Here is a 16588-nt window from a genome sequence, read left to right as displayed (position 1 = left end):
CACCAGTACCTGCCCTAGAAGCAGTAACAAGGGCAAGCATTCCGAATGCTAAAGCTCTACATCCAAGATGGATACAATGGGTTAATTCTCTTGCTGCAACAGACGTAATATACGAATTTGATCCTAATTTAAAAACACAAGAATTTCTCCAATATGAATACGAATGTCCTCTGCCGACCGAAATCCTGCCTCTGGAACATTACGGCTGTATAATATATATACAGACGGATCAGCACAACCCGCAGTCGGAGGTAAACAAGCATATAGTGCTGCGTGCGCGATTGTTAAAGGTCGTAGGCACGAAGGAAAATTTAGACCAGTGGTCACTAAAACTCAATCTCTAGGAGATTGTACAGCTCGGCGATATGAACTTCTGGCATTTAAGATGGCGCTTGAAAATACCGATCACGAATTCCCCACACTAAGTGTGTGATTCATATTACTGCGTTCAATCTTATAATGAATACTTGCAGAACTGGGTTCAAAACGGCTTCAAAGATGCAAAAGGTGGCACAATCAAGCATAACACGCTTTGGGAACAAATAGTTCTTTTACAGAAAGAATTACAAAAGACTCACGTGATACATACACTGAGTCATCAATGTGATAGCGTTCACGTTGCGGGGAATTCATTGGCTGATGAAGCAGCGAAGGCAGCTGTCCAAACGGCTTCCGTAGCTGCTATCACCCGACAAAAAACGAAAATAGACAGCGATATAATGCAAGCTGTCAGTGCTTCAGTAAAAGATGGGAAAAAAAAACCTCTCGATAGGCTTTCCAGTAAAGTGCACATACATAACTGATGCGAACAATGTTCCATTTGCTCGAATCCCTGGAGTGGGGGATAGAGCAATTCCAAACATGGAACACAGATTAGGACTTATTTCAGCGGCACACGAAGGGCTAGCTTCTGCACATGCTGGTATTTCCGCCACAACATCACTATTATTAAAACAGATATTGGCGGCCGGGCATGAGAAAGCAAACTAAGAACTATGTTCTAAAATGCGGAATATGCCAAAGATTGAAAGTATTAACAGTAAAAAGACCAGCACAGACGCCTCTTCTAATCTCAGATAAACCATTAGCATGTGTTGACCTGGACCACTGTGGTCCCTTACAAAGGTATGGCAACTATAAATATATCATGGTCGCAGTGGATTCCTGTACGAGATTCATTTGGATGTGGCCCGTGCGCTCGGCTGACGCCAGAACTGTTATAAAAGATTTGCGAGTCTTTATCGGCACATACGCAATTGGGATGCTACATTCTGACCAGGGTCCTGCGTTTAGCTCTCAGGGTTACAAGGAGGCCATGGGCAGCATGGGCATTGCGGTACTCTTCTCCCTTCCATCCTGAGGGAAATGCGGTACTGGAAAGAAAAAAACGTGACAAAGCAATCTATAACGGCGAGGGTATGCGGTTCGGGTGATGGGTGGGTCAAACATTTAATAAGTGTCCAACGTAGTCTTAATAACATGCCAAGAAATTCTCTAGGAGGTATCAGTCCATATGAACTTTTGTTTGGAACTAGAATGATTATACAGGATCTGGATCGTCAAACTTCAGTGGTAGAAGAAAAAACCTTTGATATCAAAGATCGTTTGGCTGTCTTACAGGACTTGAATGAAACCAGAAAGAGTCTAAGTAACAAAGTTTTAGCCAACAACCACTGAAGAACCACCTGTCCCAGCAAGACCTGTCTGGATTCCGAAGAATGGGGATCTGGTCAGAGAAAAGATCGCGGTGAAGAAGGAATTTGGGCCTTCTTACAGAAAAGCAGTACCTGTCTTAGCTGTCAGCGGAACAAGATCAGTAGTACTGCCGCCACTTGCTGGGAAAGAGGAAAACAGAATTGTTTCCATCGATCTGGTGAAACCACAAACATGTGGCCGATAATAAATAGCAGGCCCAGTGGACTACCAAGAAATAGCAGAAGACCAAACTTTACTACAATCCAAGAGGTACAAACTGAGAGACTAATCACATTTGATAAACCTGCAGTAAACAAGGGACTATGCAACAAAGCCATGGAAATTGTGCCTCTTGAAACCCACATCACAACAATTCGTAATGATACACCAATCTATAATGATGTGGCACCAGAATGTACAAATGTAACAAAAGAAATTGCAAAGGAAATCCGGAAGCAATCCCAACAATTGACATAACAGCATCTGGCTATTTTATCAACTTTGATGACTTTTCCGATGATCCAAGTGAACATGGACAAGCCAGCAACAAAAACTTTCAAAGAAAAAATGACCGATCTTTTACACCAACTAAAAGAAACATATCCGATTTCACCATGGATTGAATTTTGGACTGTATTAGGTGTACTTTTTCTCCTGCTTTGGCTCATCATGGTTTTATGCTTAGGTAGATTCGTTGATGGAAAATATAGTACAATGGACACAGCAAGTCAGAACATCAACTTGGTCTTAAAGTCTCACAGATCCTCTCATATCGAGAAAAGAGAACTATCATCAGTGTACATCACAGCCAATCCAATACCTGGTGGTATAGCATGGGACAGAACTGACTGACATTTATGGCCAGATTGAGCTCTTGAAGTATCCACACCAGTTTAAGGTTTCCTTAAGTGACTTTGATACCCAGTTCTTTTTCTGATGATTGGGACTTTGAAAATATTAATAATATGATGTCAGATTTTGTAATGTCAGCTAAATTCACAGAACATTATTTACAGGGTTCATCAAATTATGAAGAGTTACACTGTTACAATCACTATTTGCATAAATCTGCACAACCTAGAAATGTTTTTACTTATAATCAATGGGAACATTGTCCAACTACGCCAAAAGGCAGCTCGAAGACATTTTAAGAGAAATTTCCATACTTCTCAGGGTTTAACAATAGTGATCCAGAAACGTTTTATTTTAAAATATTAAACAAAAACAGGAATGAAAACAATGTTAACAAATACTAAATTGATTTATTCTGAAAAGAAATTATGACAAAATGCCTACATTTGGTTTTGAATTTTGGAAAAACATTGAAACAAAAACCATCTGGGGTACAAAAGATTGGCAGGTACAAGGTCTAGAATCATTATTCAGAGCCTGCATGATCCCAGAACAAATTATATTCTTGAATGATACCATTCAACAAACTACTTGTCTTAGCTAAGATAAAAGACTTCAAATAAACCGTCTATTCCAAAGCCCATACCAGATAGCAACAGCACTACAAATGTGGAAATAGACGTATCACATATTTTTCACCAAAACAGAACAAATCCTGATTGGAAAAAATGGTTGATCTGGCCCACAGACACAAACAACTGTCAAGATAGATTCCTGACCAAAAAACAGGGGTTAAAAATAACCAGGCCAGACCCAAGATATTCCCAGAGACAACATCCAGGGATAGTTACAACATACAGAGTAGGGAAACTATGCCTTGAGTCGCTACAGACATCCTCCACACTGGCTGAAATTAAGCAACACTTGACTTTACTTATAGAAGGTGCTGACTTGCGAGATTTCATAATGGGACCTCGCAAACAGCGTCAAAAACGTTTCATAGCTGCGGGTATATATGCTGCATACAATGAAGCTTGGAAAGTAATGCAAATTGAAACAGCGGAAAAAATACGAGAAATTGACAGTATAAATTTGGAAAAATCCCTTTCTGTAGTGGACAATGGGTTAACGACTGTCCTCCGGAATATATTCACTGGACAGTATTGTATCATCTGCCTTTGATATAATAGAACACGACTTACTAATGTTACAACATGGTCAGTCCCAATTGCGTTCTATTGCACAGCTTGGCTGGACGTTGCAAAACCTACGTTCAGGCTACGTGCCATGGCGTCTAATCAATGCAACATCATTATTTTCTATCTTTAACCTTACTGATAAACAAATCAGTTTTAGGAGCAGATTATACGATTCTGAGCATTGAAAACGTGAGAGATTACCATTGACAAGGTCAGAGAGACCTGTCATTCAATGGATAATACACGGAACAATTACAATTCCGATAACAACTTTCCAGTTTAAATATTGCCATGAATATATACCAGCAGGCCAGTATGAAAGGTTGGTAAAAAATACATCAAATCAACCTGGGATTTACCTTACACACAAAAATGTTATAGTGAAGGGAAAAAGGAGGTATTCCTTAGTGGAAATAATTGTAAAAATTTTTTTTTAAAAATCACTAAGCGGTACACTTCTGTGTCAAGGTATTAACTTGCATGGAGCCTGCGAAGGGTCTTCAAATAACCTCATGTCACCTGCAAGGGAGTCCTGCAAAACAGAGAGCCATTTTTCAGAGCCATTTTTCAGACCACTTTCTAATGGTAGCTACGTTTTAATAAATGATCAAAGCTGTTGTGGAATGGTGCCAGGAGAATGCTATCTCGTAACTTACTTCCAGGGTCGTTTGAAGTATGCAAGTATTGTATTCAAACAGAAATCCAGACATGGAGGCGGCAATATGGCCTCATGAGAATATCTATTCTATTCGAATTGATACTTTAAGCAGAATGAAGTCTATTCTTTTACAGACTACTGTGCCTCTGACCTCGTCCAAAGAAACGTATGATCTGCAAGTTGCAAGGACAGCAGCAGAGATACATACCCTTTTTTCGACAAATTGCCCCGTGCATTTCGTAGAAAGGTTAAGCCAAATCTTAAACATGTGTGATACCAGTGGCATCGCACATGTATTTAAGACTGTTTCTTCGGGACTGTTAGCACAGTTTGAAACAGGTCTGGGCATCTTCCCGAATTTTGTCCATTCTGTCTTTGGCGGCCTACCTTTATTTTTGGGACTCGTGGCAGGAATTTTATTTTTGTTCCTGCTCCGATATGGCAAGCCAATCCACAGACAAGACTCCAGCAACGATGGAAGAAACAATCCTAGCAATACAATACAGAGACCGTACCACTAAGGTCCTCGGATTGGCCCGGCTAAGAGATCTGAGTACAACATGGTTTCTTTCATTCAGACCAATCTGGCAGGATTGCATCTTACCTGTGCTTCAATGTCTGCTATGTGGAGAAGAATGTGTGTTGGACGTCTGTCTTACACTACCATCAGCAGTACCAATGGATATTGATGCTTTGCTTTGTCCTGTAACGACTCATGCAACTTGTTGTCCCCAGCAGCTACCTATTCTGATGACGGCATTTGTTGAGACTTCACCATAACGAATAGGTGGCGGTGAAGTACGAGAGGAAAGCAGCACCACACAGGTACAACCTTCTGTGAGCATTGCGGATCCAAACATCGATGATAGCAATCATGCACAGAACTGCAGTTTCAGTATTTTCAAACTTGGTCGAACTTTCACCTGATGTTGTAGACCAGTTTTTTGCGAGTGTCTGATATGATGTTCTCTCCTAACAACGAGTATAACTTTAACAATAAGCACACAGCGTTCCATGAACTCTGAATTCGGCCTTCGGTTTTTGATACACAACACTACTGAAAACATTTGGAACTATTTTTCTCCCCCTGAAAGCGAAATTATTTTTCTCTCACTTCAAAAATATTTACCTTTTTCCTGGCACATGGTACTGTGCTTAAAGTAGAACTATTCTTAGAGAACAGAGCTTCTATTTTTAGAGACAATCTTTTACCTCAGCCTCTAGTAGATGTACAGCATTTTTTTTTTAAATATGTGATGAAATGGTCTCGACCTTTTCTGTATACAGAGCTATTTCATGTGTAATTTTCGCAATTCGTTCAGCTTATATATATGCATTTAACTAAATGATAGCACTGCTTTAAGAGCGTACAGTACCAATACTCATTTTAGTGTATAAACCATAAACCATTTCCATAACCATCATATGTTTATATTGCTTATTATTTAGTAATGATGGACATTCATACGTGGAGTGGATGTTGTATTTCTATCTAGGACCCTAACTTGATATTCCTAATTCATGCCCTTATGTGGTTATAACTAATAATATCCTTATAAAGGCATAAGAATCATATCCATATTCAGTAATAGCCCATGAAGTCCAAAACAAAGCACGGCTACTCCCATAGACTCCTAGAAAGCACAACGCGTTCTTTAAACAAACCAAGCCTCCAGCAGCCCGGGAAAACCCCCTGCTCTTGTTTTGATTTGCACAAGAACTCCTAGAGTCCAGAAAGAACAGTTAGTTCTTGGTGACGTCTTATGTCCACCCTTACGTCAAACCCGGCACCTTTCAGGTATAAATATACTAACGTTGCCTTAACCCCTTCGGTGCTGATGACAAAGCCAGCTCGTCATCAACATTACCTGCGCTGATGACGAGCTGGCTTTGTCATGATCAAGCCATTTTTTAAATTCCCGCGTACAGCGGGAAAGCGCGGTAGGGGTTAAGCAAACACACGGTGGTTGGGAGCAGAGTGACGTTCTACTTGCCAGAGAGCCCAGCTGTTGCGGAGAGCCGAAGGAAACCGCCCCTCCCTTTGACGCACTGAGAGAGACGCTGTCTTTTTCTCCAGCCAAGAAAATCCAGCTCCGGGTTCCCAAGTTACCCTCGCGGGTTGCTGGGAGATCAAGTCCTGAGAAGCGAGATACAAGACCTCCTTCATTCTATAACGAAGGTACGGAGCCGATTAAAACCTTAGAGAGAATTCTTGATTCCGATACTTGGCAAAACTTAACTTAAAACTGCAACGTACTTACTCCTTCCCACGTATTAGGCTTAGGTCAGGTACACTGGGGTAGGTGTATCTTAGAAGCACCAGTTGAGTTCGTTAGTCAGTGTTTTTATGTATGTATATATTTTATCCATTTTAAAGTATCATATGGCTAAGAAACCATATACATGCTTTTACAGTATTATTTCGTAATACTACTTTTACTGTACGCACTTTACTTTATGATAAGTATTGCAATAGTGGCAATTCATTTCACTTGCATGAGAAAGAAGACTGCTCAATAAAATAACACCTTTTTATTGAAAACGCCCATCTCTCTATTTCTCTGCACTCTGGTGGAACTAAGCAGGCACGATTGACTGAGTGAAATAGTTGTCTGTATTGTTTTCACACGACTTATTCTGAGGGAGCAAAGTTGTCATGTTTATGCGGTTGTCAGAAACTAATCCCTTCTTCGCTAAATCAGGCCAGGTAACCCTTTCCTGAACATTTGAGAAAGTTTCTAGTGACCTCTGAGCTAGCTGGCAAAACTAATTAAGTCTAACATAGTCAGTAGAGACCTAGATGACCTCAGTCCTACGTCTACACTGCCGTTTATGTTATTCCAATGCGCAGAGCCTATTGGGAATATAGGGACTACACTACAACTGCAGTTTATACATTAAAAGCACCCAAACGTGTATAATATATAAAATACCTCTCCAACTGCACATAAAGACATTTCAAGTCACAAATGAGTTTTGATACTGTATGAAGGAACAAGGCCAAAGGGTGAGCACCTTTATAAGGGAATACAATGGAGAAGCGAGTTGCAGTATTCTTCAGAAGTACAGTTGAGTTATTTCATCACCATAGAAGTGGCTTTCTCCACTCCTTCCCTCTTTAATTGTGGGAAAAAAAACTAGTTCTTAATTCAATGCAACTGCCCACTAAAGCATTTAATAATTGGATGTGGTAAACCAAAATGGCCACCTCAATTGACGGAATTAGCAAATATTTAACTGTTTCCACTAACCTCCCATACGAACTTAAGGAAATTCTGGAGTCCTGAGAGGACATCTACTAGTGCCATGGGCTCAACCTCTAATGGGAGTGTTTATGTTACACATGTTAATAAACAAACAAATCAGTTTAGTGTACGAGAACATCTGAACTGGAATGTAAAAAAAAGTTTCAGTATCACTTTGCGTAATCCATGGTTTACATGAAAGTGTCTCAAACAATGCCCCTGAACTGGATGGGGTCCCCATGGACCTGTACAAAACTTTTGGGCACTCCTGTTATGTAATTGCTTTTAAACGCCTTCATCAAAACAGAATTTCCTGCCCCATGGCACATCGCCACCATCTTTCCCATTTCTTTTTTTAATAAAAGATGACCCTCAAACGCCAAGTTGTTATCGGCCAATATCCCTGTTACGATGTGAAGAATGTAGGGAGAGTTGTGCTGGAGCTCCTTTTGTTATGGATCAGGGAGTTGGACATGCAGTTGAAGTCGCAGTATGGTTTTCGGGAGGGGCTGGGTACGGTGTACCAATGCTTGGATTTGCCCTTGCTGATAAGCAAGTATACCATCTATAAGCAGGGTTCCATCTGCCAGGCCTTCATGGACCTGTCCTGTACCATTGAATGTGTGGTACGGTTTAAATTGCAGCCAACCCTGATTAACTTGGGGGTGTAAGGAGGGCTTGTTGATTTTTTGCGGGCCTTGCACTATGAATTTTGGCATCCGTATGGTTTGGCCCTTCGGGCGAGAGCACCGATCGCTTTAAATTGGGGAAAAGTGTCCGGAAGGGCTGTCCTGGCCCAAATTGTATTCCTTTTTATATAAATGTTAAAAAGCTCCGCCCTTTCTGCAAGAACTGCAGATGTATCTTTAGGAGGCATGGGAGAGGTCCTAGCATTACATTACACAGATGAAGCAGTGTTACTCACAAGAACCTTTAACAGCTTAAATATCCCGTTTAGGGAGTTTGTCAGTTTTATAGGGTCACTTGGACTGGTTACAAATCGCTCAAAAAACTTCACTATGGTCTGCGGCCCAAAACACCACAAGATAAGGAGTGTATATATTCAGGGCCACCCTGTGGCTTCCACCATAAACTTCTTGTACACAGACATAGTCTTTGCTGCCAGGGGGGTACTGGGGAACCTGTAAACTCAAAGCTGGTCATGGATTGGCAAGTGCGCTTGCTAGATCAACAGCTTAGCATCCCGCAGCGGAAGAAAATCTGATGCACCCCTGTTGGGAGGTTTTTACAAGTAAATTCCTTCCCATATCTTACACATGGGGCTATTCGAATATCAACTTCCTACAGAGTGAACAGAACCGGGTGCTGAGGCGTCTCTTGGGAGTTCCCCTGGAATGTTCAACTTTCATTGTACACCAAGAGCTTGGGGTTGAGTATGTGGAGGACAGTATTAAACTGGCCCCGCCTGCCTTATGGTGGAGGTATGTGGGAATAGGTAGGCTGGTTTCAATAGGGAGGTTATTGTTGATTTCCTCTCGTGAAAAAGGCTTGAAAATGTCCTGGTTTCACTACAACAAGACAGAACTAACTAATCGGGGAAGGTCATAACTCTTCTCCAGCCACTCTTTCAAGTCCAAATCCGACCTAGTTTCTGTCAAGAAGTCTTTTAAAGCTCTGAGCAAACAGCAAAGAGATGAAACTGAAATCCTAAGGATCACTGTCAGGGATTATGTGAAGCTCAAAACCTCCACAGTATTCCAGCCATACTTCGTATGGGTTGACAGTACCAGGGATAGAGTGCTTTTAACTAGATTTAGAATTGGCATCTGGGTTTCCCTGTTTGTCAATTTGACTCATGCAAAATGTTAATCTGCCTATGTGATAAGCCCCCCCCCCTTACCTCCATGTAAATTTCCCCCCAGTCTTATATGTTTACACCAAGAGGTTTTTAATACCCAGAATAAGGGAGTGGAATTAGAAGATGTGGTGATGCCCTTGTTTATCTACAACAGCTTAACTCTCCCATTCTGTTAGCATTTGCTCTTTTGCCAAAAGAAAAGTTATATTTAAATTATAAGCAGCATAGGGCTAGCTTGCCTAATGGCCACCCTAGGTTAGATCTTCAGGTGGGCTTGTCAAACCCTGTTCAAAGTCAATTCAATTTATTTCAGCTACCAAAAGCATACGAATACGTGCAAATACTTTAAAATTCAGGAACACAAATAAAGTGGAAGCGTGACATTAAAATACGCAAAACAGTTCATAAAAAAAAAAAACATTACAAGATCAGGCTAACGCAGACATTTAGTACATGAGACATAAAACAAGTTTAAAAATCAAACGGTCATTTCAGGAAAGGCCTTCCTGCAATCCGCCACAGAGTATCCAAATATCTGGCAACAGAAGCAGCATACAAAGGCCAGCAATTAGTTCTAAAAATACAGAGAGCGGTGCAAGGGCTTCTGGTACCCAATTGTCTGCATACAGGCACCAGCCAAAATGTTCATACACGGGCATTTGCAGGTCAAGCAAGAAGAACACAGGGAACCTTGTTAATTTTTAAATTGTAGTGCCAGTGTTGCCCGACCTATGAGGCTTTTTATCAATTATTGATTGAGCTAGTCACTTTAACAATCAAGGTGTACTTACCTACTTTTGCGTTGGGATGTATTAAGAAAGTATGTAATGTTTTGGTAATTTTTTTGCTGTACTTTTATGGTTGCTTTTGTGGCCGAAGTAAAGTTTTTAATAGGATATGTGTCTCACTTATGTTTAGTACAGAGAAAAACTCGACCTTTGGCCCTCATTACGAGTAGCCTAGTCGATTGTGAAGCCTGGTAACTGCACATATCGCAATTATGAGTTTTGTGATAGACATCATAACTCGCTGATGTTTGTGGTAAAAATGCCTAATATTTACAATAACACGAGAATTTTGGAGTAGTTTGCACCCAAATCTGCATGTTATTCATCAAAAACTTGTTATTGTAACCAATAAATTGCAACAGTCAGATTTTAGGAGGTGCATTAAATATTGAATTGTAATTGCACTTATATAGCATTTACTACCCTGAAGAGGTGTCAAAGTGCTTTTTCGGCAAGTAGCACGCTACTCCGGAACCTATAAATGATTAGTGGTGAATTAGTAAAGTGAAATCTAAACTAATTGGAGTGGTGGATATGTTAGTCAGTTATTTGGATTCAGAAGGATAGTGGAGGGATACAGGGAAACGGTTTGCATTTATATAAGGCTGCTACTCCTGATGGGATGTTGAAGCGCTTTTTCGGCAAGTAGCACGCTACTCCGGAACCCATAAAGGTTTCGTGGTGAATTAGTACAGTGAAATATGAAATTATTTTGAGAGGTGGACATGTTAGTCTGTTATTTGTATTCAAAAGGATATTGGACAGATGGAAGAGGGAAGGATTTCAACCTTTGCGTTTTGGAGGTCTTAGCAGTAAGAGGAGTCTTTGGATAAGTAAAAGATGTGTGTGTGGGGGGGAATCATAGGGAAGGGTTTATAAAGGCTTCTTTTGGGGGATAGGAATAGTAAAAGGTATGAGATGATGTAAGTAGGGGTAGAGTCGGGAAGAGTTTAGAAAGGGTTCTTTTGGAGATAATAGTGGTATGGGGTTTGGAATGAATGAGAAAGCGGTGGTAGAGGTATAGGGTAGTGCGTTGGAAAGAGTAGTAGAAAGGTTTGAGATGAGTCAGAGTTGAGGTAGAGGATATATTGAGAGAGGTATGGGTAGTGCATTGGATATGCTGAATTTGAAGAAAAGTAATAAATATATAGATGCATAATATATAGATGCATAAAGGAAGGATGTATATGTACATTAAAGATTCATTAAACAAACATATCAACAAGCTAATCTCAAGTTGGTAGTGGGGGCACTTGTACTATGTATTAACAATTAGACAAAAATGTAAACTCCATTTCGTGCAGCTACACTCTAAGCAAGAACTACCCTTCGCTTTAATCTACAATCCAGGTCTTTTATTGGGCACCACTATGGTTTTTCACCAAAAACACGATAATGAAGTCTTGGCAAAGGCCAGTCGTTACCACTAACTTAGCAGCTGTAAATAGTAGATGCACTAGTAAATACAGACCAAATAATTACAGATTACCAATTGCCACCAATCTTTGCTCAAGCTCCTAAAGGCAACGATCCTTAGGTTGCCCCATGAATAGCAATTTACACCCCTTGCTTCAACACAAGCTTGACTCAAACCCCAATGCCACCACAAAATGTCTGATCTTCAACTTGCTTTGGCCTGCCTGGTTCTTTCAAGTAGCTACATTTGTGAAAGGCTTTGGCACTGTCGAATCTTACATGTGTCCTATATAAAATAGAAATTGGATTCATTTGAGAGAAGTCAAGAAATGTGGTGGATTCCGAGACAGTTGGCAGTGCAGGACACTTATGCAGACTACGCTCAGTGAGGAGTGAGCTAATGCATTATCCAAACAAGGTGAGAAGAGAAGCTGCCAATATGGGGCACAGCTAGACCTTTGAAACTTAGGGCAGATAAACACAGTAGGCCCATGTGAATAGGTGAGAGAGTAGAATACAAGAATCAGCAAGAGGGTGAATTAAGGGATATACAGACTTGACCTGAACAAGTGGCATGTATTAAGAAAAAGATAACTCCAGAGGGCTTTGTTATACTGAAGGCCCTCAAAGCAACTCATGGGCAGCTCATCATATCAGTTAAAAGCAAAGTACTATACCATCAATTAAGCCAACAGCAGCAGCAGAATGCTTTAAGACAATCTGCCACTCCATGAGTCCGCCTGCCAGGCTAGTCTATTCCTCACTCTATATAAAGTCCAATGCCATCAATCTCTTCTTCATTTAAAAATAAAATATACAGAAGATCCAACAGCACATTGACAATACCAAGCCTGCCTCATCTATCACCTTCACTCCTCACAGTAGCATCAGCACTAGCCAGCCTTAAAAATCCTACCTCTCACATCTGGCCGACACATTAGTACCTCAAAGCCATTTCCTAGGAAGATTGTCTTATCATTGTCTTTCACCAAAACACTCTGAGGATGCTCTTACCCCTACTTACCATTGTTAATGCCCCCCTCTCAAGGAATCTTTTCAGAAGCTTTCAAGAATTGCCAGATCATTCCACTCCTAAGAACCCTACACTAGACTGATGACTTCATGAACTGAAAGCCTATCACTCACCTACCGTTCATCAGCAAGATCACTGAAAAAGCAGTCTATGGTAAACTCCAAGATCACAGCAACTCTAATCATCTCCGGCATGGACTGCCAGTCTGGCTTCAGATCATGCCGCAGCACATGGGCCGCTCTGTTACACATTGTAAACTATGCACTTTTGACCACAGATGAAGACGACCCCACATCTCCTTATATCTGTAAATTGCCTTCAACTGTCTAGCATCCATCCCTCGAGTCACAAATGAGATTCATCATCAATGTTTTTTACTGGTTCTCCTCCAACTGACACCAGTTTCTTCATAAAGACAACTCCGGGTCACAATAGACCCCCATCACACGTAGAGCCCCACAGAGCTCCATATTGTCTCCTGCCACCTTGAACCTCTACATGAACCCTATTGGTGGGCTTCTCACAGATAACACCAATCTGCTGATGATACACAACTCTACTTAAAAAAGTCTCCTCTGAAGCTCCAACGCATCAAACACTGCTTGCACATCACCCAGACCTACCTAACTGAAGCTTAACCCAGCCAATACAGAACGCCTGCTATTAGCCTAGAACAACAGTCAAGATACAGTGCAAACCAATCTCAATGATATGACCCTCGACTGCTTCAAACGTTCACCGACTCACCATGAACACCAATCTCTCCCTCGAAGAACATGTTACCAAAAAACGCAAGGAAAGCCTGGTACCAGCTCTCCTTTCTAAAGAATATCAAACTGTATCCTCCACATAGAAACTTCAGAACCACTGTACAAGTTTGTTAAGTCTGTTATCTGGATTTAAGTAATGACATACTCCATGGCCTCACAGACTCTACACTGGCACCCTGTAGGGGCATCCTAAATGCTTCAGCACATCTTATCCACAGCCGAAGAAATATGATCACATCACGCCAATCTGATGGAACTCTATTGGCTCACATTGACAGCATACACCATCTCCAAGGCCAGCTGCATCATTTGCAAATCTATCACAACCAGCACTCCTGCTGATCTTGAAGGTAAGCTCACCCTGTATGTTGGTTCTCAGCATACCTGCATTTTTTTTGCGAATGGGAATTCAAGAGCTAAATATGTTCAATTTCAGAGTTCTGGTGTGTGCAGAGCATCTCTCGGGAGCTGTAGATCACTAGGCAGTGGTCATATAACTAACTACATGACCCTCCTAAACAACCCTGTATTTGATTAGAGTATTACAACAACATGATTAGAGAAACCACTTTGGAGAGAAAGTGCTGCTCTGATACTTTAAACCACTGGTCTGCATTCGTGTATTTTGATTTGTGTGCATCTTTTCCCAACACCAAATACTGTGACACTTCCTGCGATGTGCCAGTTCTGCCCGACTTAAAGTTTTGAAAACGTTCCCACTGACTCACATTAGCAATGAGGCAGCATAAAACACACGAAGAGGTCCGAGGGCAGAACTCTAGTTTGTCTTGCGTGCACTTGCTTTCACTTTAGCTGCATCCACGACGACGATAACATTTGCAAAGTGCTTTAAAAAAAACCTGTTGCAGAAGGGCAGCGCATGAACCCTGCTTAAAGGGGGAGGATGGAAACATGCTTGTAGTGCAGGAATGCACACAGTGGAGGAGCGGAGGGCTGCCCCACTGAAGCGGTAGAAAGATGTGGGTCGGGTGTACAGATGGGAGGGTGGTCTGTGGAAGGATGAGAGTGAAACACGACTAGGCATGGTGCAAACTACTGAAGAAAGGGCATGCCGAAGCAGGAAAGTGCAGGGGATTACACAAGAACTACATTCAGTGCGACGGCTGGGGCCCCATGGTGACTGAGAGCGAGGATCTTCAGAGTCACTAGTCGGGCATACTAACAGAGGCGGGGGAAGGGGGAGCAAATGGCGGGAAGTCGGCCTGAGCTCCGACAGGAATGTCACCCGCCAACGAGCCTTCCAGTCACGAGCAGGAGCGCGCCCTGCCCCCGACCTGAGGAGACCCGCCTGCCTTGGGCCTGAGGAGTGCCGCCTGCCATGAGCCTGAGGAGACCATGAGCCTGAGGAGTGCCGCCTGCCTTGGGCCTGAGGAGTGCCCTCTCCCGGCTCCTTACTGTCCCGCTCCCCGGCCCCTCTCCCGCCGGAGCCCCGCACCTTGTGGCAGTAGGGGCAGCTGGTCCTGCTGAACACCACGACCCGCTGGGCCTCGATCATGCCCCGCACGCGGCTCCTCAGGTCCACGGGCGGCATGGCGGCGACGGCTACCGCCGGCTCTGCCTCTACCCGGCTGTGGAGAACGCGGCGGAAGGCACAGGCCGAGTGAGCCAGCGCTGCGGCGGCGACCGAGGGAATAGGGCGAGTGAGCCAGCATTGCGACTGCCGCTTCCTTTACCAGCGCTCACGCCCGCCCTGCGCGGGGGCGGCTCCTCCTTCCAGGCCGCGGCCCTCCTCCTCAGCCCAGGCCGGAGCCCTCCTCCTCCTCCTCGGCCTAGGCCCAGCCCTGCGCAGCGGCGGCTCCTCCTTCCAGGCCGCGGCCCTCCTCCTCCGCCTAGGCCCGCCCTGGGGGGGGGGGGCGGCTCCTCCTTCCAGGCCGCGGCCCTCCTCCTCCTTCCAGGCCGCGGCCCTCCTCCTCCGCCTAGGCCCAGGCCTAGCCCTAAGCGGTGGCGGCGGCTCCTCCTTCCAGGCCGCGGCCCTCCTCCTCCGCCTAGGCCCGGCCCTGCGCGGCGGCGGCGGCTCCTCCTTCCAGGCCGCGGCCCTCCTACTCCGCTTAGGCCCGGCCCTGCGCGGGGGGCGGCTCCTCCTTCCAGGCCGCGGCCCTCCTCCTCAGCCCAGGCCCGCCCTGCGCGGGGGCGGCTCCTCCTTCCAGGCCGCGGCCCTCCTCCTCCGCCTAGGCCCAGGCCCAGCCCTGAGCGGTGGCGGCGGCTCCTCCTTCCAGGCCGCGGCCCTCCTCCTCCGCCTAGGCCCGCCCTGCGCGGGGGCGGCTCCTCCTTCCAGGCCGCGGCCCTCCTCCTCCGCCTAGGCCCGGCCCTGCGCGGCGGCGGCTCCTCCTTCCAGGCCGCGGCCCTCCTCCTCCGCCTAGGCCCAGGCCCAGCCCTGAGCGGTGGCGGCGGCTCCTCCTTCCAGGCCGCGGCCCTCCTCCTCCGCCTAGGCCCGGTCCTGCGCGGGGGCGGCTCCTCCTTCCAGGCCGCGTCCCTCCTCCTCCGCCTAGGCCCAGGCCCAGCCCTGAGCGGTGGCGGCGGCTCCTCCTTCCAGGCCGCGGCCCTCCTCCTCCGCCTAGGCCCGGTCCTGCGCGGGGGCGGCTCCTCCTTCCAGGCCGCGGCCCTCCTCCTCCGCCTAGGCCCAGGCCCGGCCCTGAGCGGGGGCGGCTCCTCCTTTCAGGCCGCGGCCCTCCTCCTCCGCCTAGGCCCAGGCCCGGTGTTGAGCAGCGGCGGCTACTCCTTCCAGGCTGCGGCCCTCCTCCTCCGCCTAGGCCCGGCCCTGCGCGGCGGCGGCTACTCCTTCCAGGCCGCGGCCCTCCTCCTCGGCCTAGGCCCGGCCCTGCGCGGCGGCGGCTTCTCCTTCCAGGCCGCGGCCCTCCTCCTCCGCCTAGAACACCGGCCCTGCGCGGCGGCGGCTCGTCCTTCCAGGCCGCGGCCCTCCTCCTCCGCCTAGAACACCGGCCCTGCCCCTTGGTTCGGCCCCCCACTCCCCAGAGGGAGGGGGGTAGTGGCTGGACCGGGGGTCTCAGTGGAGGCCACCCCCAGGAAGCAGAGCCCGAACACCAATGGAGAGGATTGGCGTGAGATAAGGGAAGGGAGACAAGGAAGGAGAA

General features: G+C 45.3%; 1 protein-coding gene across 1 annotated transcript in view; it reads right to left on the bottom strand.

Annotated features, from left to right (window-relative positions):
* LOC144783415 (thioredoxin reductase 3-like) overlaps window positions 1-15343 on the bottom strand; it is a 152918-nt gene extending 137575 nt beyond the window's left edge. The window contains exon 1 of the mRNA XM_078662403.1: window positions 14932-15343. Coding sequence (XP_078518529.1) covers window positions 14932-15027 — 96 coding nt within the window. The 5' untranslated portion in view covers window positions 15028-15343. The remainder of the gene's footprint in view (window positions 1-14931) is intronic.
* Window positions 15344-16588: the final 1245 nt, after the last annotated feature.

This window comes from Lissotriton helveticus, chromosome 9 (assembly GCF_964261635.1).
Source record: "Lissotriton helveticus chromosome 9, aLisHel1.1, whole genome shotgun sequence".
Taxonomy (NCBI): Eukaryota; Metazoa; Chordata; class Amphibia; order Caudata; family Salamandridae; genus Lissotriton; species Lissotriton helveticus.
Note: the sequence above shows the minus strand (reverse complement) of the source record. Positions and strands in the feature narration are given on the sequence as shown.